At 42.9% G+C, this 22,066-nt stretch overlaps 1 protein-coding gene across 3 annotated transcripts in view; it reads left to right on the forward strand.

Moving 5' to 3' along the window:
* DGKI (diacylglycerol kinase iota) overlaps positions 1-22,066 on the forward strand; it is a 396,321-nt gene that overhangs the window by 175,730 nt on the left and 198,525 nt on the right. For all 3 annotated transcript variants that reach the window (XM_074366970.1, XM_074366972.1, XM_074366971.1), the window contains one exon: positions 7,119-7,184. In XM_074366970.1, the coding sequence (XP_074223071.1) occupies positions 7,119-7,184 (66 nt within the window). The remainder of the gene's footprint in view (positions 1-7,118; positions 7,185-22,066) is intronic.

Below are 22,066 nucleotides of genomic sequence, written 5' to 3' on the forward strand. Positions count from 1 at the left end.
ACTTGTTTTTTTATTTTTAGAGGAGGTACTGGGGATTGAACCCAGGACCTCATGCATGCTAAGCATGCGCTCTACTGCTTGAGCTACACCCTCCCCCCCTAGCTTTTTATCAATACATCATCTGATACAATCAATAAAATCCCCAAGTGTCTTCCATATGTGAGTACTGCCCTTTATTCTTCTCATGGAATATATTTAAGACCTAAGGTCTTATTGAATGAACCAGGGAGCAGGCGGTGGTAGAATTGAAGAGGTAAGAAAGAAATAGCATTTTTTGGCTTTTGGCCCATTTTAATTCCGCCTTGAAGAAGTAGCAGCTAAACTGAGACCCAAGGGAATGATCTAAGCGAAGGTGCGGGAAGAGGGAGGTCTGGAGGTGAGTGAGAGCCTCTGGGCAGCAGGAACACATGCTCACAAGTGCAGCAGGGAGAAAGGACATGCGAGTAAGACCTCAGATCCAAGAGGTAAACGGGCTGGACCTTGAAGGGCCTTGTAAGCAAGGTTGCAAGTTGAGTCTCGTCATCCTAGTACTTAGAGGGGGCATTAAACTATTTTAAGCAGAAAATATTATTCTGGTCTCAGTGTGGCAGGAGTACCACGTAGTACAAGAGTAGCAATATTGGAGGCATGGAGAAAACTGAGGGAGCTATTCTCATAATTGAGGCAAGAGATAATGGTGACCTGAACTAAGAACAGTATTGGGGTGGAGAAAATTGGTAAATGTGAATTTGAAGGAAACAAGATAGACAGGATGTAATAATTGACTGGATTTTGAACACAAAGACAGGGAAGCTCAGAATAAACCAGGGTTCTGCTCTGAAAAACCAGTTAGATGTTGGCAAATGAGTTGCTTGGAGGATGGGGTAGGGATGTAATGAGTTCAGCTGTAACGCTCTCAAGTTCGAGATATCCTTGAGGCCCGCAGTTGAGATGCCCAAAAGAAAGCGGACTAAGTGTGTGAGTACAGAGCATAGGAGAAGATTGGGCTGGAGGTTAGACCTTGATGACTTGTCAGCATGTCGAGATAGTAAATAAAGCTATGAGAGTAGACGACTGGGTAGAGTAGGCATAGGACATGTCTGAGTACAGAGAGATGTTAATGGCAGTTAATGAAAAAGACACCGAGGAAGAATGATTTCATTGTTACTGATGGATACAAGGAGACTGGGAGGAAACATGGAGTGAGAATAGGTTGAGAGGGAAGGTTGTGAAAGAGAGAAAAACAGTTGTCCCTGTCAGTTGTCCTCTCCCACTGTGCTTGTCTGTTATGTCAGCAAGAGGAAGGTTATGGGTCCTACGCAGGGTAGGGGAAGTCTAAGAAAAATGACAGGGTTGTGGTTACCCTCGATGCCACCCGCGTGCACCGTAGCAATGCTAGGGGATAACTCAGTGATAGCTCAGATGGAGGAGAAATGTTATTTAGGACAATAGAAGAAATCGTTTTGTGTTTTTAAGATGGATTTTATGAATTTCTTACCAGAGGATCCATATGTCTGCCTTTGGCTTCCTGTCCTGTAATTTTTCTTCTCTCTGGATAGATCGTTGTAATAGTATGTGCAATTTTCTAATGCAAGGATTTTTTGTTCATTTGTTTTCAGTAATTGGTGTTATTTCTCTTCTAGGAAGCCAGACCTTCCATAAGTGTTTTCAATGCCTTCCCTTGTCTTCATAGCAGGGACTTGATATTTCTTCCATTCCTACATTTTCAACTCCCCACCCTCCCTCTAGAGTATGTCCATCAGCATAAACATCCTCTAATAGCTCCCATCTCAAAAAAACAAACAAACAAAATTATTCCTTAACCACCAACTGTCCTAACTGCAGCTCTAATTCTTGGCTTCGTGTTCAGTGCTAAACTTCCAGAAACTGTTAACTATATAAATTTGTTTTCAGTGTGTCCCCTCCTAGGCATTTTAACCTGTTCTGATCTGGGTTTTACTGTATCCATTCACTGAAATTGCTTTTTTTATGTTGCCAAAATCTCCCTGATGCCAAATCTGTTAGATATTTTTCTGTTCTCTTATCCAATTTTTCACATGTACTCAAAATATTCAGTACTTCATCTGTCTTGAAGTGCTCACCTGTCTGGACATCTTTCCTAATGTTCCTCTGATTTCACTGGACGGTCCTTTCATTCTCACTCCCTGATTTCTGCGTGTTCACTGGGCATGGTACTTGGCCACGTTCTGTCCACTGTTGTTGGGAGAGCTTTCAGTATTATGCCACGACTGTTGGCTTTTAGTCACGTATCTGGGCTGGTAACACCTAACTTCACGTTTCCAGCCTACACTTCCTGGAGTTGATATGCCCAGTGACTGTATCACAGTCATGTCAAATGTAATACTCTAGAAACTGTTTCCATCACCATGAAACTGTATTTTTCAATTCTTTTGTACCTCAGAAAAGGAGAGGGCTATTGGACCAGTTGAGAAACTGGGGGATCATAGTGATTACTTCTCCAAGGTCCTCACCACGTTGAATTCATTTGCCAGCCCTATCAATTTTATTTATAAAACATGTTTCACACCATTCATTTATCTCCATTTCTTTTGTCAATACCTTAGACTAAGGACCCATGATCTATCTCACTTTTGACCACTGCAATATCTTCTCTAAGATTGTTTAATTTTCCCCTTCAGTCCACCATGATTTAAGAGAGTGATTTTTTTTTTAAATGAAAATGGAATTAGATCATTTTCCAGCTTAGAACTTTTCAGTGGTTTCCAAGTCATTTAGGGGGAACCAAACCCCTTCTCTTGGCACAAAAAGGCCAAGGTTCTGCAGAGGCTGGCCCCAGCCTACTTCTCCCAACCCATCCAGCTGCCACACGGATCTTCTCTCAGTTCCTGAGGTCTGTGTCCACATTCCTCACCTTCAGGTCTTTGTGTATTTCATTGCTATGCTGGAGATCTCTTTGCATGGCTAGTAGTTTCTTACAGTGAGACCTCAGCTCAAATATTACCCCTCAGAGGTCTTTCTTGATGACCACCTCTAAATAGGTTGCACCTTGTTCTTTATCAAAGCATCTTGTGTGTTGTATTGTGTGTTACTCACTTGCTTAATGCTGTCCTCCTATACCGTAAGCTTTGGGAGGTCACGCATGGGTTTTTCCCAACTCATTGTTCCAGGCAGGACACAGAGGGAGGATGTGATCAATGAATATCTTTTGACTGAATGAATTTATAAAGGGGTTAATTTCTCCCCAAACATCTAAGAACTCCTGGTCTAAAAGGACAGTTTGAAGATGACAATTATGACAGAGTGTGACCCACTGAGAGATTCTTAATGAAGAGACTTTAGGCAGTTTAATGTAAATGAAAGAAACAATCACTTTAGAATTAGTTTGACCTGGGTTCAGATGACCCCCCTGCCTCTCTTCCCCTCAGTGATGCCTCCAGGGCTGGGATCTGGAGCAGGGCGGTTCATTACTGCCCCATAGGCTTTGAGGGGTGTCCGATACATGGAGGTTTTTAATGAATATTGGGTGGGCTCCTCTAAGCTGAAACTTTCTGGGTGGACCTCTATTTTCTTAGCCATAAGACGCATGGATTGGTCTATAATTTCTAAGATCCATTCAAAAGCTTTACGAATAATATTATGAATTGAACTGACTGCTTTGAAAATAAAATTGAGCCATTGTGTATGCATTTCTGCTAACAGTACTGAATATAAACCCTGAAATAATGGATCACCGAGATTTTAACAACCATAAGTAATAGCCCTTTCCTTACCCAGTATTTGAAGATGGTATATGAATAATTCAGATTATTGATGAACAAAAAAAGATGCTATGGTTTTAGAAGGCTTACTTTGCTATCTTAACAGCAATATATCAACACTCATATTCACATTGTAAGGATCCTGAGTCTAAGTTCAGTAATTTCGAAGATATGAATAATAGTCAAAAGGAAATAGTGTGAAAAATTAAAGTGCTTGGGAAATAAGGATTATGAAACAGCAGTGATTCTATAGAAATTTTTTTTCTAACTGATAAAGACAGTTGACGATCCTTCAAAATGGTAACTACGTGATTTAATTGTCAAAGAAACTAGGTTTAGAATCTCATTCAATTCAATACACATTTATTTGATTTTACTTTGTTCCAACTATGTTTAAGCAGCAGTAATTTATATCAGGCTTAAGCAGCCCTCTGCATAGATGCATGCGTGACATGTCAAATCACAGAGCTGTAGACTGGAGACAGTTACTCAGTTTCTGTAGTAGAGCTTTTGTTTAAGTTACTTTATTTGTCTATGCCTTAATTTCCTACCTATTTTTGAGAAAGGATGATATTAAAAGTATTTAGCAACTTGCAGAGTCATAAATACTTAAACAGTTTTAAAATGTTCTCTTGTATTCCCTAAATAAACTAAACTGCATGGTATTATAAATCTGCTTATCAGACAAAATATGTTGCAGTGCAAATGATTCATTAAGTCAGTCTTCTAATTCAGGATAATTGTTGATTTGTAGAAATTGTTGGTTTAGTCTTTTGATTAGAGCTGTCACTAGCTAAATAATCCCATGAGTCAGCCATGATTTCTCATAGGTAATTGCATCAAATTCTTCCATTTCCCTCCTCAAATTCTTAAACTGATAGTCATTAGGTGATTTATAATCTCAATAAGGAGAGAATTTCTCTTGGCATCAGTGATATTGTTCATTCTCTGCTTCTGCTAAAGTAACAGCAATTACAGTAAATTTTCCTATCTCTTCTAATACTGCCTGACATTTTTATATGTTCAGTATTTCCAGTACTGACTGTCACTGAAAGCATTTATTGAAGGAGCTTGAACCTGACCTTTCAGGGCGGAGGAAAGGCACTGTGGCAACACCGTGGTTAAGAGGCAGGCTTTGCTGCCAGCCTGCCTGGGTTTGAATCCTTGCCTGGGTTTGCAGCCCCTTACATTTGAAGTGACTGCTCTGTACCTTAGTTTGTCCTCTGTACAGTGAGGACAATAATGATAATTCAAGTCAAACCCTCTGATATCGTTGCCCTGTGATGATGTGAATCGGCGTACAGTACAGTTGGCAGTTGGCCCCAGTCCTCCCCAGCCCTTATTCTGAAACAGACAGTGGGCTTCTTACCTGAGTAAGTGGAAAGCTGGAGAGGTCTACCTCAGAAGCAGAGAGGTGAGGGGTCCAGTACCTTCATCCCCAGTAGAGTTTTTGCATGGACCTGATGGTATAGACATAACTAAGCAGGTCCCTGGACTTGCTGTCATTGTCCCAAAAGCCACAGCCAGCCATAGGACCCGAAATTGTTTATATTGATATTTAAGCTTGGCCAGAACCATCAATGGACGTGGCCCAGGCCTCTGAGTTTGTGGGGGGAACCCAGTGGCGTTGCCTGGGCCAGTATGATTGATTTTCAGAAGAGAGCTCCAGAATCTTGGAGACCTGTTCTACCAAAAATTAACATTCTAGTTGCTTAATAACGAGGAGGTAGAAATGATTTCCAATGTTGAGGGGAGTGAGGGGTGCTCTGGCAGCAGGGAGGAGCTGGGAAGATGATGGAACACTAAACTGCAATTTATCAACCAATATAGAAATATTTCAGTATTTTAACAACTTAGGATTTTACTGGTATACACCAGCTAAACAGCACCTATACTCTTGAAAATTCTCATGAAAATTCAAATCATTACATATAAAGCATTTTTAAAAGTGCCTGACACAGAGTTGGTAGTCAGGAAACATTAACTATTATTATTAGCTTCTTTCTGAGAACAATACAAGAATTGTGTCCTTGTTTTATTAAACTGCCACCGTGGGAAAAGCAAGACAAAAGTAGACTAATTAGCAGGACCATTACATGTCTTTATATCTTATTATAGTTAAAAGACCATTATTCCTTCAGGATCTTTGTTTAGTTTTAATTTAAATTGGTTTGACATTATGAATAGAAATAGAGGTGGCATTTTGGAATTGATAACGCTAAGGCTCATTAAAGGTATCTTTGTCACTCTGAATTTCATGCCTTGATAGAACATTTTTTTCCCCCTCGACACTGATCTGCTTTCTGTGTCCCCCCCCCACCCCGCCACCCTGTACTTAGAACAATGCCTGGGCAGTAGGCATTCGATAAGTGTTTGTTGGAAGACTGAATATATATTAAAGGGTCCTTTAAAGGGAAAGTGTGGGTTGTGACCTGACAATAGACATGTTAATTTCAGGTAAAGTCTATGTTCTCAGAAAAGGGCAGGAGAAAAACATTAGCAAGTATTTTAGATTATTGGCCTGAGAGGGATGAGGTGTGTGAGTCACTAGGGTTTACCTGCGCCATCAGTCCCGAAGACAGCTTTCTCTCTTATAAAGTACCCCAGCAGCAGTGGTGGTGGGTGCTCCTTGACCCTCTGCCCCAGGAGCGATTTGTCTGTTTGGGAGGAAAAGTACTTTCCATGTCTGCTACAGCTTAAGTCAGGGACAGACCTTGGGAGCTGATCTCGTCGAGGGTACCCGAGGGCCGTTGAAATGCATCAGCGCAAGACTTCGCGATATGCCCACGTCTCATCTTTGTCATCACTGTCCTTCAGTTTTTCTCTTCCTTCTCTTTAGCGAAAAATTCTCACCATCTAAGTCCTGACTTAGGAGATCTATGTCTTTCTGAGGATTTAATTTCTTTTGAGTTCTTTCTAGCTCAGATGTTTTTAGCACAGTGCCTGCCTGGCATTTAAAAAACATTAAATACATATTTGTTTTAAAAGATGGGCATCTTTGTCCTCCTCTCCTTCACTTTTTCACTCTTTCAAGGACATTTCTTTTACCTGCCTCAGTTACCTCCCAGCCCAAGGTCACAAGTCTGCACAGCGGCTTACTAGAACGACAGTAGAGTGTGGCCATTTGCCACGAGGAAGCCGCAGAAGGAGGCCATGATTAATGGTTTCTACAAATACAAAAGGTCACTGAGGATGGAGACTTAGCTTCTTTTTCTTTTTTTTCTGAGTAGATTCGTGTTTATTGTAAAACAAATCACACACACATACATATTTGTTTTTGTGCTAAGATGGGCTTAGACGATGATTTACAGAAATCTCTATTCTTAAAACATTAAAAAAAAAAACTAATATTGGGGTTTGCAAATTGAAACCTATTCATTTCATTTTGTTTTCCCACAGAATTTTGTGCGTCATCACTGGGTGCACAGGCGCCGGCAGGAGGGAAAGTGTAAGCAGTGTGGTAAGGTAAGGGGCCCGCACCCCACGGCCCATGCAGGAGCTCCTCTGGCCCTTGCCAGCTCGTGAGGTAGACGGTTTCTGTCCCCTGAATCCTTATTTCTCCAGGCCTCCTTTCCTTTAGAGGTATTTTGTTTATTCTAGAACTCACTACAAGGGGCAGTGGTCTTCATACAAAGAATTAGCACGTTGTAAGAGAGATGGATGGGCTTCTACGGTGAATTTCATTGTGGATAGTTAAAGAGGGATACTTCCTACTCTGTTAAAAGCCCCTCCTGAGGTCTGATGGCCCACCTTCCTTCTTTGAGCATCGACAGAAAGTCAGTAGGTTGTCAAGTAGCACTTCTTGGGTTGATATGTTGTGTCTGAGCAGAACTGTGTAGAACGACAGCTTGGAAGCAAGAAGTGTGTTGCTCTCTTAGGAGACTATCCACTTCCTGGAAAGAGATGCCCTTCTCATCTGGTCGTTTATGCCTACTGTCTCTCTTAGTATGACTGGCTACAGGCCCCTCGGGGTGCAGGGCTGCTGAAAAGAGTGAAGTGAGGGTCTGAGAGCTGCTAGCTCTGCAGATTCCACGTTAGTGACCCTAACAGGTTTGTGTTATGGCTTTTTTTCAATGTACAAAGATCTACTTTAGGAATGAAAGGATCCTTTGGGGAAGTGAACTGGATGGTGAATCATACTACAAAGATTTTTTTTTTAAATGACATCGACATAAACTGATCTCAATAAAGGGAAAGTTTTGATTTGGTAGCGAGCAAGATAGTTTGGGAGAATGCATTCCTCATCAATTAATTTCTAATTTGCTTATTTGTTCGTGTGACTCCTCTGGGTCCAACACTGGCGTGAGCTGACCAGTATGACTCGTTTGACCGCAGAGGGGTGCCAGGAAGTTTTGGCCCCCTGAGTAGTGTTGAGGGTGAGTGAGAGACTTGGAAAAAGTTTGATTAACTTTGCTGTTTGCCCAGTGCTGGAAAGAAAGTAATGCTGTAGCCATTGGTTACCAGGCTCTTCTTTGGAAGGCTACACACTTTGGCCTCAAGTGTATGGCCCTCCATTATAACTGGTATTATCTCCTCCGGTTCAACACAGTGACTCTGCTGGTTCCTTTCTAGCTTGTAAAGAAGACAGACGAAGTAGGTTAAAAGAGGGAGTAGGCAAAAAGAGGAGGAGGAGGAGGAGGGAGGGGCAGTTGAAAGAGTCTTCCCGGCCTTGTAACATGGCTGGGAGGTCAGCCCTCTGCTCTCACGTGACCTTCCTTCATTGGGTCCGTCTGTTCCTTCCCTTTCTGGTGTTGCCCAGGGGCTGATGGATTTTCTCTAGTGGGTGGATTGTAGACTCTACAACTTTCCCATAAGAATGTGTGCATGTGTGGGCGTAAGAGGGAAGAAACGGGTAGGCAGGCACGGCTGGTGCTGAGGTCAGGTGGACAGTAGGGAGGATCCGGTTAAGCAGCTTCTTCACTTTGGAAAAAATGCCTTCCCTGGACAGCCTAGTAGCTGGCCCCACCTCAGCAGCTTTCAAGCCATAATAGATGTCGAGGGATTTTATTAAAAGAAAATCGATAACCGTTTTATATCTTGTGACAAGTATTCCCTAGGGTCATATTACAACTGCCTCTTCTGGCCATGTCTTCTGTTGGCATGGTCACCCGAAGGGGAAGAGCTGGACACCCTGCACTCTGAGCTGCTGTGACCGTGTCTCTCTTCCTGCCCAGTGTCCCTAGGGCACCATCTTGCAGCACTCACAGCTCTCTGCCCATCATAGTGATGGTGGGGAAGTCTGTGATCCCAACTCTCCACCGAGGGTTCCCATACTATTGTACTGTTAGATTCATCTCCTGTGTTTTTTATCTAGCTGTTTATGAAGAGAGACTTAAGCAATAGTGGCATGGGATGCTCTTAAACCTGTGTCTTTTTGCTGGATAATAAATAACCTTTCTTTGGATCTTGGCTTCTACCCTGGATTAGAGGAAAGCTAGTGGCTCTCTTTCCACCTGCAGATCAAGTGATGGAAGATTCATTTCCAGCGTTGGTGCTGTGCATTGTTTTCATCAGTAGAGCTGTACATTCTTACATATCCAGAGGTTCCTAAACCATCCCCCATATGCACATACACACTTCTATACACATTGTGCCATAATCTATCCATTGGGATGGGGTAAGAAATACTTCACTTAGAAAAACTTCTTTTTAAAAAAAGAGTGGTTTGAAAAACTTGGGGGTTGTTAGGGAGTGTTTATGGTTAAGAGTGTTTGTGGTTTCACTTTCTACTTTTAAAATCTATAATTATGTAAATATTTGGACTGATTTTCTCTCAAGCCTTGAGTATGTGTCTGGCTGAGTGTGTGGCATTTAATGACTATCAGATGAGACATCTCATGATTCATTTGTTCAGTTGCTTTGACATTCTCTGACTACAGGCAGCCATGCTTATCACCGTCACGTAGTTCAACATTGTTTTCATTCATAGTCCTGTCTTATGTCTGAGTTAGGGTCCAGGCAGGAAAGAAGTCTCACACTGAAATTATGTAATTTGATGAGCATTTAATAAAGAGTATTTAAAATTTGTGAGCAGAAAAGAAACTATAAGAGATAGTGAAAACCTCAGAGGCTTGTAACAGCTGGGAGCCGTGGTCAAGCCAATTGTAAAGGATGTCCTGGAGAGGACCCCTTCACAGGAGCTGTGAGCTTTAGTCATGAGACTTAGCCAGCCCAATATGGTCTACCACTAGGGGAATGAATATCCCATCTTTACTCACCTTCAACCCCAAGTGGCCAAGCCCAATAGAAACCAGAGCACAAGGGCATTGTTGAGGCAATCTGTAAAAGTTCACTTTTGACGACAGGACAAGGGGTGGAGAAGGATAGAGAATGGATCTGCAGGGGCAGTGGGGTTGATCTGGCATCCATATTCAGTCAGTGGTTAAAAGAAGCTGCACACTTACTCTGCAAACATACCTCTTTCCTGATCTTCAGCGGGTCTGCACATTACATTCATTCAATCAACAGCACCTTAAAAATTCAATATGCAAAGAAAAAATATAGTCATGATTATCACTAATTTTACCTTTCATTTTTAAAGGAACCATCCAAACCCAGCATTATGGTAGTTGTGGAAATTTGCTTGTCAATCACAATTTGAAATTCTTATCTTTAATTGCTTCATTTAGAAACATATATAAAGGTTATAAAAGTAAACAAGCTAATTTTTTAAAACTTAAAATTTTACATTTCAAACATCAAATCTTGAAAGCAGTTTTTAATACAGGAACACATAGTCTAGCTTTTGGTTACATTTTTGATACCTTCCAGTTTCCTCACCAAACATGCAGCATTATGATTTATTTGGCCATAAAGTAAATGTACTTTTGTATATAGTTAGATTAAGTAACTTGAACAGCATGTAGCATTAATTAAATGGGAAAATGTCAAAACGACTCTGTATTGCAATGAATATTATTAAAATTAATTTAAAATGAACTTGTGCAGTAACTAAAATACACCCATCTAAGGCAAGTATCCTTCACAGCATTTCTGTATTATAAACATGACAAAATGATTTGAGGCATTCCATAGGGGTGTGATTGAGATATGGATGACTAGTGAGAGAGATTAGAAAGTCCAAAAATAATAGGAAGTGACCTGGAGCTTTTGGGGATGTTCTGTTATCAACTTGAAGCACCATCCTTAAATAATCTAGAAATGTGTGGGCCCTGGAGGTCAGCTTTCAAGAGACCCTGCAAAGTTAGGGACGAGAAAGGGAGTTGAAGTTCAAGACCATGCACTAGTGCGGTGGGTCTGGCTATTTGCCTACCTGTCTGTTTGTCCAGCTAAACAGAGGAATTGTCTGCCATTAGCTTTGGGAGGATTGTTGAGGATGTAAAGTGGGTAATACATTAAGGCCGAAGAAATCAAGCCTGTCCTTGGAGCCTGCGCCAACATAGCGCTGGGAAGCCTGACTTTTCTTTCTGCCCTTGGCTGAGTGTCAAGAAAGGAAATGAAGGCAACCACCATCCTATTCCCTGCTTCCATGCATTTGACTGTTTTAGATTCTTCATACAAGTGGTATCATCCAGGATGTAGTATTTGTCCTTCTGTGTCTGGTTTATTTCGCCGAGTGTAATGTCCTCCAGATTCATTGGGGGAAGGGGTAACGGAGGGTAGTCAGCGTGTACAAAGTTTCAGTGATGCAACGTGAATGAGTCCTTGAGATCTGCTGGACAGCATAGTGGCTGTAGTTAACAGTGCTGTGTTGTATGCTTGAAAGTTTGCTGAGAGGGTGGGTGTTAAGTGTTCTTATCACAGAAGATAATAGCCGAGGAAGGCAGGAGGAAGCTTTTGGAGGTCATGGATATGTTTATAGCATAGATTGTGGTGATGGTTTCACAGGTGGACACTTGTCTCCAAGCTCATCAAGTTGTACATATTAACCATGTACAGCTTTTTTGTATGCCATTCATGCTTCAAAGTGATTTTAAAAAGCGGGTACAGCGGCGGAGAGCTCAGAAGCTGTGCTCTTTGCTGCAGTGCCCAGGTGGTTAAGTCACTCAGTTCTCGCCTGCTACTGGCACTGCTGCCCTGGGCTTTGATGGCCAGTGTTCTAGTAGTTAGAGCCAATGTGATGCTCTGGTCACTCAGGTTCTTACCGCTCTTTCTTCAGAAATGCCTTTGCTAGTGAAGGCACTGGGACTGTGCAGAGGGAGGAGTTGAACTGCCCTGCACAACAGAGGCCTCAGCCTGTCCCATAAGGAGCTGGAATAACCCCTCAGAGTTGCCCTGCCTTGACCACTTACTGGATGTGAGCTGTCCTTGGCCGGGGTGACTCTTTTAGGCTTAGGGCAGTGTATGGAAAGGTGACTTCTTTGAAAGTCATCAGCCTCCAACACTTCTGTCACCTGCGAGAATGAGATGAGTGCCTCGGGGCTGCAGCACAGCCACCTGGGTGGAACATCCCAGCATCCACTACAGTCCAACCCTTGTGCTTCTCAGAATCACTTGCTTCATAAAATACATCTTCAGGAAAGCTCCTTCAGGATTCTGGTTGGTCTTATTTCCTGGGGAAACACGTAAGAGGAAGGCTGGTGGGAGACACTACAGCCCTCTCTGTGGCGGCTGGTCTGACACCTGCAACTAATGTTCCTCATCTCCCTCGACCCCCCTTTCTGTCGTCACCTCACTCTCAACTAACACTTCTGGGCCAGGTAACAGTCTCTTTGGGCGACTGTAACAGAATACTGTAGATTGGATAGCTTAAAAACAACGGAAATTTATTTCTCAGTCTAGAGGCTGGAGTCCAAGGTCGAGATTTTGGCAGATTCAGTTTCTGGGGAGAGCCTACTTCTTATTCATTGACGACCATCTTCTTTCCATGTCCTCACATGGTAGGAGGAACAAGGGAGCTCTAAAGGTCTCTTCTATGAGGACAGTAATCCCACGGTGAGGGCTCCACTCACACGATCTAATCACCCTCCAAAGACCCTACCTCCAAGTACCAGTTAGGTTTCAACATACACATTTTGAGGGGCACACGCATTTAGTCTCTAGCAGTGACCTACTTGGTGGAGTCATGAAGACCTTTACCCTAAGCAGTCTGATCCCATGGTCTTGGCAGCTGCCCTTGTCAATCACCAGAAGTTTCCAAAGCATTAGAAAGGATGCCCCAGTCGACAGTCTGGGTGCCAGATCTTTTCTTCCTGCCTCCTTTGCCAAGTAACAACTCTGCCTCCACCAAATGATCAGGGTCAAGATGGTGACTCGCCAAGATGGTGACCCCTTCCTGTGCCTGCTAGTGTTTTGACACAAAGATGCCGAAGGAGCTGGGTGCAGTGGTAGTTGAAGGTTTGAGGGCCTCCTGTTATGTCCCATGGTGGAGATATTTCCCATCTGGTATTCAGACTCTCAGAGCCCGGAGTTGACTTGTTTCCTACACAAATTCCCCAAGTGGGCCGATGGGAATGATAGCAGGCAAGGCTCATCCTACTGTCACTTCTTGGTCTCTGCATCCATGTGTTTTACCGTGGAAACATAGCACCATTAAATGATCATGGATTTGGTAAGCATCCTGAGATCAGAGGATGGTGCTCATAGGGTACCCTGTCAAAGTTGAAGCCTATGTTACATCTTCAAAAGACCATTTCGTGTCTGTCAGGCCCACACTTTCTGGGTGGTGTGGGATGTGATAGGACCTATGTGTATCCCATGGCCAAACGCCCACCCCTGCACACTGGATTCTCTAGTCTGATTAAACATTGTACAAGATCCTGTGTTGGTAAGTCAAACACTCTATAAGTCCGTGCATAGTAGCACTGACTGAGGCCCTGCGGAAGAGAAAGGGAAACCTGTACCTGGAATATATGCTGATTCCAGTCAAGGTGGCTTGCTGCCCCTTCCAGAGTGGAAGGAGTTTAGTGTAATCAATTTGCCACCAAGCAGCTGTTGCTTTCCTTTGAGGGCTGGTGCCATATGGGATGCTCAGCTTTGGTATCTTTTGCTAGTGGGTTAGACAGTCAGCAGTGGTGGTGGCGGAGGCCCATGCTGTTGGACCCCAGCATAGCGTTCACCACTGCCATCAAGGCTCCTCCACTTCTGAGCCCATTGTGCTATGGATGGCTCATGACCGAGCGTGGTGTCTGAGTTGTTATGTCTAAGGGTTTAGTTCTCACACGGCGACTGCTCTCTGGTGGGCATTAACGTGCATACAGTGATCTTCACTTTGTACCTTATGTTCATCCACATGCCTCTTCCCCTGACCTCCTATTTCCTTTCAGGCCCCTGACCAACCAGCCATGTCATTCACCACTGCCTGTAGGTCATTAGGTATTCTTTTATCAGGCTACTTATCTTTTCCTACAAGGATGGGGACCAGCTACTCCCCCTGAAGTCATGTCCATTGGGAGGACTTCTCACACCTCTCGGGGCCACTCCTGAGTAGGTTTCAGTGAAGCAGTCGTCCACTTTGGGCCTGCACTCATAGGCCAAGTTGACCCATCCATGAACCAATCACAGCCTTTTCCTTCTCTTTCCGATGGCTATTAGGGATCCCCAGATTTCCATAGGTGTGAGTTGAATGAGAGGCCTAGTATTATAGACGGGGATGATCTGGGGGGTCTGAGCTACCTACGCATGTGTCTTACTTGTGCTCTTTGGTACTGCTCATGCCAGATCCAAGATGTTCCCATTTAGATGTAACGATGGATTGCAGCTGGGCCCACCCAGCCGTGTGATTTAGTGGTCTGACAGAACCCAGTTCATGACTCTGGTTACTTGTGAGCAGGTATTCCTCCACCAGAACATAGTAACATGCCAGGAGCTGTTTTTCTGAAAGATACACAGATCTCTCTCCCGCGGATGGCACAAGCTCGTTTCAGAATCCTAGAGTTTGCACTGTGATTCTCCTGGCGGTGCTTGTCGTGAACTCCGCAGGGCATCTTTCCTCCCGCCCAGTGCCATGGCGCCTGCTGTGAGTGACAGGACCTGCTGCAGAGCTGTTCCATGTTCTGTGCTCCACTCTAAGCTGGCGGCATTAAATATCATCCAGTAAATCAACTGGGGCAGTGTTCCTATGTGGAATATGCTGCCCCTGGAACCCAGAGAGGCCTGCAGAGTGCTGTGCTTCGTTCTTTGTGGTCAGAATTGTGAAATGCAATCATTTGTCCTTTAGATTGGACAGAATATCCTAGCGTGCATGCCCTGGCCCACTGAAGATTCACTGATGTGTGAATCGGACCTCCGATTCTTCATAGGGCTTATTTCCTCACCCTTTGTCTCACCAAAACCTCCAATATACTTGCCACTTTCTCATCCACCTTAACATGATGCCTCTAATAAGGTGGACCAAATGGTATTCTGCAGAATGTTCACATGGTTCAGGCTCCTTTGCACTATATTTAGATAAGATTCAGAAAAATTAAATGCTCTGTCACAAGGCTGTGAAAGTCTACTGTTAACAGTACCATGTAAATGAAAACAATTTTTGACTCTGCTTTCAGAGAGGGATGGAAAATAATTCATTTGCTAAGTCAATGACCATAGGTCATATAGCCAAGGCCAAGAGATCCCAAATTTGGCACAGTAGTTGCAGTTAGAGTGTACTAGGTTGAATTTGAGGTAGTCCAGCCTCATTTTTTAGTGTGTCTGATTTTGTAGGAGCCCAACAGGTGAATTAAATGGGGGATATTTTGGGGAATGCCACCACTGCCTCCTTTAGTCTGTAAGGGTGGCATGTCAAGAGGTAGTTTTAAAAAATATACACAGCAGCATTATCAACTTTCAGAATTCATCATTTATGTCATCTAACACCTGTTACTTCTGAGAGTGTGACATTCGTTTTGCTACTACTGAGAGGGCAGCTGGAGAGTTTCACCTGGCCTTTCCTGCTGTGCTAGCACTTAAACAACAGGCCAAGAAACCGAAATGAGAGTTCTGCCCAAAGCCCAGTACGCTCACCACTATTACACAGGTAGAGACCAGGGGAAATAACCCTGGAGGGTTTGTGAACACAGTAGACTCTCTAAGCCATTCCTCATCCAGGATTCCTTTTTTTTTTTTTTTTTTTTTTTTGACTGGACTTCATACATCCCTACTCTAATAAGGAATCATGATGCTGCTTCATACCCGGTGCTTGGGTGTACATGTCAACTTGGACTCTCGTCCATCAGTGTTTAAACTATTAGGACATGTCTTCCTTCCCCGTGTACAACTACCCGAGTAAATGGACCAAGTAGTTCCTTTTATGTAGAGTCTGGGGAAGTGTTGCCATGCACCCTTGCTGTGATGTTGCAAGATTCTTCTCCTGGGGACTTGCTCTCTCCTTCAATCAATGGATTCTAGCTTTGAAAACTGGCTTTTGTGCAGAAAGGGGACAAAATGTATGCCTCCTTCTTGGAGCATTTGCCCTTATGGCTCTTGATCCTCCATTCTAGATTGCGTTTGACCGCGTTGATTGAGTAATACCTCTTTTATGTGATGATGCATCTTGCCTCTAGGGAGGTCGTGCTGTACTGAACACTTGGTAGCTCTCTGTAGGTCAAGCCCCCATGGCTACAACTTCAGTCTTGCAGTAATTGCACCCACCTTGCTTCAGTGGTTAAGTGCTGCCACATGTTCCACATTATTTGGGAATTTTATAACCCCAGTTGCTATCAGCACGCTCACTCTGTAAGGATTCCTTACCCTCGGGCCTCACCTACAGAGGAGATGACACCCTTCTCACCAACACATTTCTTATTGCTTTAGTAAGTGGAGTGTCCTTTGGGCCACAGTCAACCAATGGGCTTCCCAGCTGTATCTGGCATGCCACTGCAACTCCAGCTTGCCTGTTTTCTGTGAGACTTTGATTGCTTCTTCCTCTATCACAGCAATTCTGGCGTTGCTACTTCACTTAAAATTAACATGCACTGTTTTTTTGGCTCAAGTCTTCAAATGCTATCCTAGTATTAGTGTTGGCAACTTAGTTTTAGCATCGTCTTCTGGGGTTCCTGATAATGTGTTAAATTCTCTATCGCAGACGAGGGCTCCCACACTGAGAGACTCTCCTATATCCAGCTTTAAGTTCTGCCCCTATTTGTCCTGTTCCCTCAGGACCCAGTCCCATAAACACCTTCGCGTTCCCGCTCGACCTATTGGTTGGGTCCTGCAGCTAGATCTTTTGAGATGTCATCTTTTCTCTCTCTCAGCAGTCTCTGCACTTTCCTGGCTGGGTACATGGGTGTGAAAAGATTATTAAGTCATCTGAGACACCACTAGGAAGAATAGATCTAACACTAGGCTGGCATTTGAAACTTCAGCAAAAAAACAGTCCCTATTAAGTGGGGGAGCAACGCCAGAATTGCTGTGACAGAGGAGCCAGCAATCAAAACCTCACAGAAACAGGCAAACTGGAGTTGCTATATTTGGGACAGCTGGAATACCCATCACTTGACTATAAAACCCCAAAGCGAAGTCAAAACTATTTCTAGATAGCAGAATCCTTTCTAAGGCATACATTGTACAGTGATATTCTTTGACATAAATTCATGAAGCCAGGAGGGGCACAATCTGAGTAATTTCGGTAAATTTTGTAGGTTTTTTTCTCAACTGCAGGCTGCTGTAGCAGCATAGTCTGCACAAAAGAAAGTGGTGTTAGTTTCACCAGCAGAAGAGCATTTTCCTCAGTTAAGGGTGAAGAGCACAGCCAGTTATTTCCTGGAATGTCATATTGTTAGCCAGGTGATAGATTATATAGCTTCTCTAAATATCTGTCATGATTTGTAGTTGGTAACTGTGGTAATGTCAGTCCTGTCTTTTAAAAATACAGTTTTTGTTACACAGAAAATTTCATGAAAACAGCTTGCTTGGTGAATACTATCAGCATTAAAATTATAACTTTTATTGGTAAGGTCACCAGTTATGGGTCGATCAGAGCTGAACATGGAAATTAATTTTCATGGACGACCATTATTATAATTTTAGCTGGTTGCATCATTAGGTAAATACTTTCATATAAGGAACTTCCCTGCTCTTCTAGGACAAAGATATAAACCCAACACTAAAAGTCTTGTATGCAGTTTTGGCGATATTGAATATTAACACTAAGTATCTGTATAAAGCATTTTTATCCTAGAATCAGAATGGTCATAAAAAATAGGAAATATAAACATCACAGTTAAAATAGTTAACATGTAAATTGAAATGTAAATCGGTGACCATTGTAATAGGTTTAATTTCAATTATACCTTAATTACAAGGTTAGGCTATCCTTCCATGAAGTCATCTGCCTGTGATAAAAATGTTCAGGACGTCACCTCTTAGCCTCTTCATTACAGTCTGACCAATTTGTGTTTACAGTGCTATTTTGTATTGAGAATCCTGTACCGCAAATTCTGCTTTTCCCAACTCCCACAAGAGAGACTCAATTTATGACCCGTATCTTGTAGCAGGGGCCTTTGGATAAATTATGGAAAAATCAGAAACTGAAAATACTAAGACTGACTGCTTGTGATTAATATATTGTAGTTACCAACAGAAGAATGGAGGGACGCAGAAGGCTCTACTGAGGAATAATAAAATGTCAATCTGTGTGTGTGAGTTGGTGATTACCCTTGAACGAGGGTGTATTATGAACAATAAGGGCGCTGATAAATTTTCAGAGGCTATAATTAATGCCATAATGTATGTTAAACCCAATGGACCAGAATTTAGATTTTTCAAAGATAATTCTGATAAAGCAATGGTGGAGTCACCTAATTGGCAGCACTGTCAGAAGTTACAGACACTGCCCCTTACAATTCCATTTATAAAGGCATTGTTTATTTTAATTTAATTTAGATGACTGCATAGGTTTGTATTTTGAAAATCATGAATACTTATCAAAATTTTAGCTTAACACCAGTACAATTAGTATAGGAAGCTTTAGGAAGTTCAGGTAAATAAGATTTTCTATGAATAAATAAACCCTAATCTTGCATACATTAGGATAATAGTACCATTTTCACTCATGAGAGCCAAAGAAAAGGTGTGTTACAAAACTAGCCTAATGTTCAGTGATTCTCATTGCCAGCCAAGGGTACACATACTTGTGGAAAACTGGGCTGAATAGTTTGTTAAATAGGAAAAGTCAACAATTTGCTTGTATAGGGAAGGAGATCAGTTTGTGGAGGCTTTGCTAATTAAAGACTGAAGGCTGAGCTCTGGATAGGACAGAATTAGCCCATAAGTCTATGGATCATTGGTTAAAACAATAATAAAAATGTCCCTTTTTATTAGAAAAAAGGTTTCAATTAGATTGGAGTGAGTTTGCAGGTGGTTCACTCAAAGGTCAAACAAATGTCATTTTTTATTGGTTAGAAGAACGTTTCAATGAGGTTGGTGTGGGTCCGCACCTGGGTCACTCAAAGGTCTTAGTTACTCATCAGCTTCAGCTGGTGAAACGCTTAAACGTCACGGGTGTTCGTCAGCTTCCGCTGGTTAAAAGCAGTTGCTTTGGAACAGCACAACCAGTCTGAGATCTGCTCTGACTGGAAAAGTTTTCTTTTACTTTAGTAAGTATCAAATTGCTATGGTATTTTTATCCCACTGGGTAAGTTTACAAGAGCACTGTGATAGTTTTATTTTAAGATTTCAGTTTTATTTTGCTAGATACAGTGAGCTTTGCATCTAATGCTGATGAACATTTTAGCTATTAAATGTGAAATATATAAAAGAGTGCATTTTTCAAAAATGATAGGGAGTATTTGAGCAAAGTCTTTGAAGTTCTCTGTTTTAAGATAAATATTTATTTGGTCTTAGTTTATAATTCCCTTGGGTTTGCCTTTTGTATTATGCCAGTAGGTATGGAACGGTTTATTTTGCTGTTGGTGGTTAGAGTTTTGGAGGCAAGAGCAGTATCAACTCTTGTGTTAAATCAAATCAAATTAAACAGGGAATCAGGCTACGGTCAGGAAATTCCCTCTTCCAAACCTCAGTTCAATACGTAAACAATAAAATCGTTTGTTTTAAGTAAAGCCCTTTTTCCTGGTTTCAGCCAAGGCTGTAAAACTGAGTGCTGTTTGTTACGTGCCGTGGATTACATAAGAAACAGAGGCAACAGAGCTCTAGCTGCTCAGAATAAATGTTGTTTAAACTTTATTCCGAAAAACTCCAAGAAGTTTACCTCCCAAAGTTCTTGGTATTTGTAATTCTGAGGTCAGTGAGATCTAAAGCATCTGACCTCTACTGCCTATTTTCCTCTTTAACAGTGATGAGCAAAATCGCCCTTTAAATTCAAAGTCTGTTGAAATTCAGTCAGGGCATCTGTCAGTACCATCATAGCAGGTTTGGGCCAGTATTTAAAAGTGGGTAACTAGGAATCCGACTCTGGCTGTGCTGAGATCCCAGCCAGAGCCTCCCCACTGCAGGTGGTCTGTGGGAGCTTTGTCTGTGAAGGCTCCAATGTGGTTCTATTTATGTTTTTATGTGACAGTAACCCTGAAGCCATGGCTGCTGTGACTCTACCAGGCTAGAATCCTAAACAAAGCGTAGAGCTGGTTACCATCAGGCTCGTTTTGAAGGGACCCACCACAATTTTGCATAAGCTCAGTGCCTAGTGCCCCGGTCATGGCTGGCCTCGTCTGTTTCCAGTATATCGGCCTGGCTGTCAGGGCCACACTGGGCTATATGTTCCTCCCTGAGGTCAGAAGGCCAATATTCAGTAGAGAAAGGGGTGGGCAAATCCATTCACTCTGTACCATGGAACAGAACATTGCACATGACACACTGGACGACTTTGTCAGCAAGGGGTTGGAAGAGGGTCCAGCAGTAAGTGCACTCCCTCATGTATACTGTGTTACAAAGAACTTTTCAAATGCATGGTCTCGTTCGGTGCTTGTAACCATTCAGGGGTGTTGGAGAAGTTTATATTTTTATCACCACTTTCGGGGGGAGGGAGAAAGTGGGACGGTTCAGTGATCCGCCTGGCACGTTGGCCGTGTCTGCAGCGGCTGGAGGAGGGTGTAGTGAGGGGGCGTATATTTAGGTGGTTTGGGTTAAGTTTTTATAGTCTGGATGGCATGAGGTTTGTAATTGGGTCACAATGTGGTAGCAGTGACTTTCTCGTTCAGTTAATCAGAAAGCATTCATGCCATGCCTATGACATTCAAAGTGGTATGCTGAGTTATAGAGATCTATTAAGAAATATTACGAAGACTTCTCTCAAACAGCTTATAGTTCCATTGGCGAGCATACACGTGCACATAACATCACCAGCAACTTAGGGCACCTGTTCATTAATGCCAAGGGGGGTACAGCAGATAAGGCCTGCGGGTTAGGACAGATCACAGTGAATGAGGTAAGCTTTGAAGATTTTGTTGTTGTTAGCTTTTGCAGTGGAAATAAAACTCAGGTGCTGTATATGAAATAGTGGTAGGTATTCTAGATGGTGGGTTGGAAGTTTAAAACAGCAAAAAAAAAAAAAAGGAAAAAGATAAAATGGCCAGAAAAAAAAAAGGAAATAGAAAAAGGCATGTTGTAGAATATAATGAAATCCATCTCACTATAGACAGGAATTTATAATGGCGAGGAGTGGGAGATTGATGTAGAAAAACTGGCTGGAAAGTTTATGGATGGCACTGAAGCCAGCATGAATAGTTTCTTCTGTAATCTTGAGGGAAGAGATAGTCATTCGAATGTTTGAGATTGAGGCTGATATTTACAAAGCAGCGTTTTCCCTGGTGGCATGGCCCCGGGTGGAGTGGAGAGACAAGATAGCAGTGGAGCAGACATCCAGACGTGATGTGACCAGTCACCAGCGCTGGGCACCTGCTAGACATGGGGTCCAGGGTGGGAGAGCCCCGCCAGGCAGCCTGGGCTGACCTCGGGAGTCCCTGTGCAGGTGCTGCACCGGCTTCCAGGCGCTTGCTCTGGGAGGCCGGCCCCCTCCCTCCCACAGCTGTCACAAACTGTTGCTGTAACTCTGAAGAGAAGTTCTAATCTTTTCTCTTTTGGCTCAGTCCATCAGGAGGCTTGAGCAGTGAGGAGGAACTTTTCGAGTGACTCCGGAGTGAAGTCATTCCTGCTTATTTGTGTCATTTTATTTCATGTTGAATAGTTTGTTTCATCTCTGAAGGGACCTGCTGACCCAACCCTTCGGCCCTCTGGACTTTGCTTCCTGTCGCTGAGCGGTTTCTGGCAGGCAGCTGTAACTCGGGGGCTGGGGGCTGGGTGGGTGGAGGCCGGTCGACACAGCAGTGAACCCCTGGACGCCCACCTGTCCTAATAATTCAGTCCATGTGTGTTTTACAGGCAGTGCCTCCTTTCCTGGGGAAGTGATATTCTCGTTGACCGGGGAGGCATTGCAAGCCTCATTGTTTGTGGGGAGATGAGTGTGTTTCGGGTCCTTAAGACCACCCCAGTTTCAGTGATTCATTAGGAAGACT

Source organism: Camelus bactrianus, chromosome 7 (genome assembly GCF_048773025.1).
Source record: "Camelus bactrianus isolate YW-2024 breed Bactrian camel chromosome 7, ASM4877302v1, whole genome shotgun sequence".
NCBI classification, from domain to species: Eukaryota; Metazoa; Chordata; class Mammalia; order Artiodactyla; family Camelidae; genus Camelus; species Camelus bactrianus.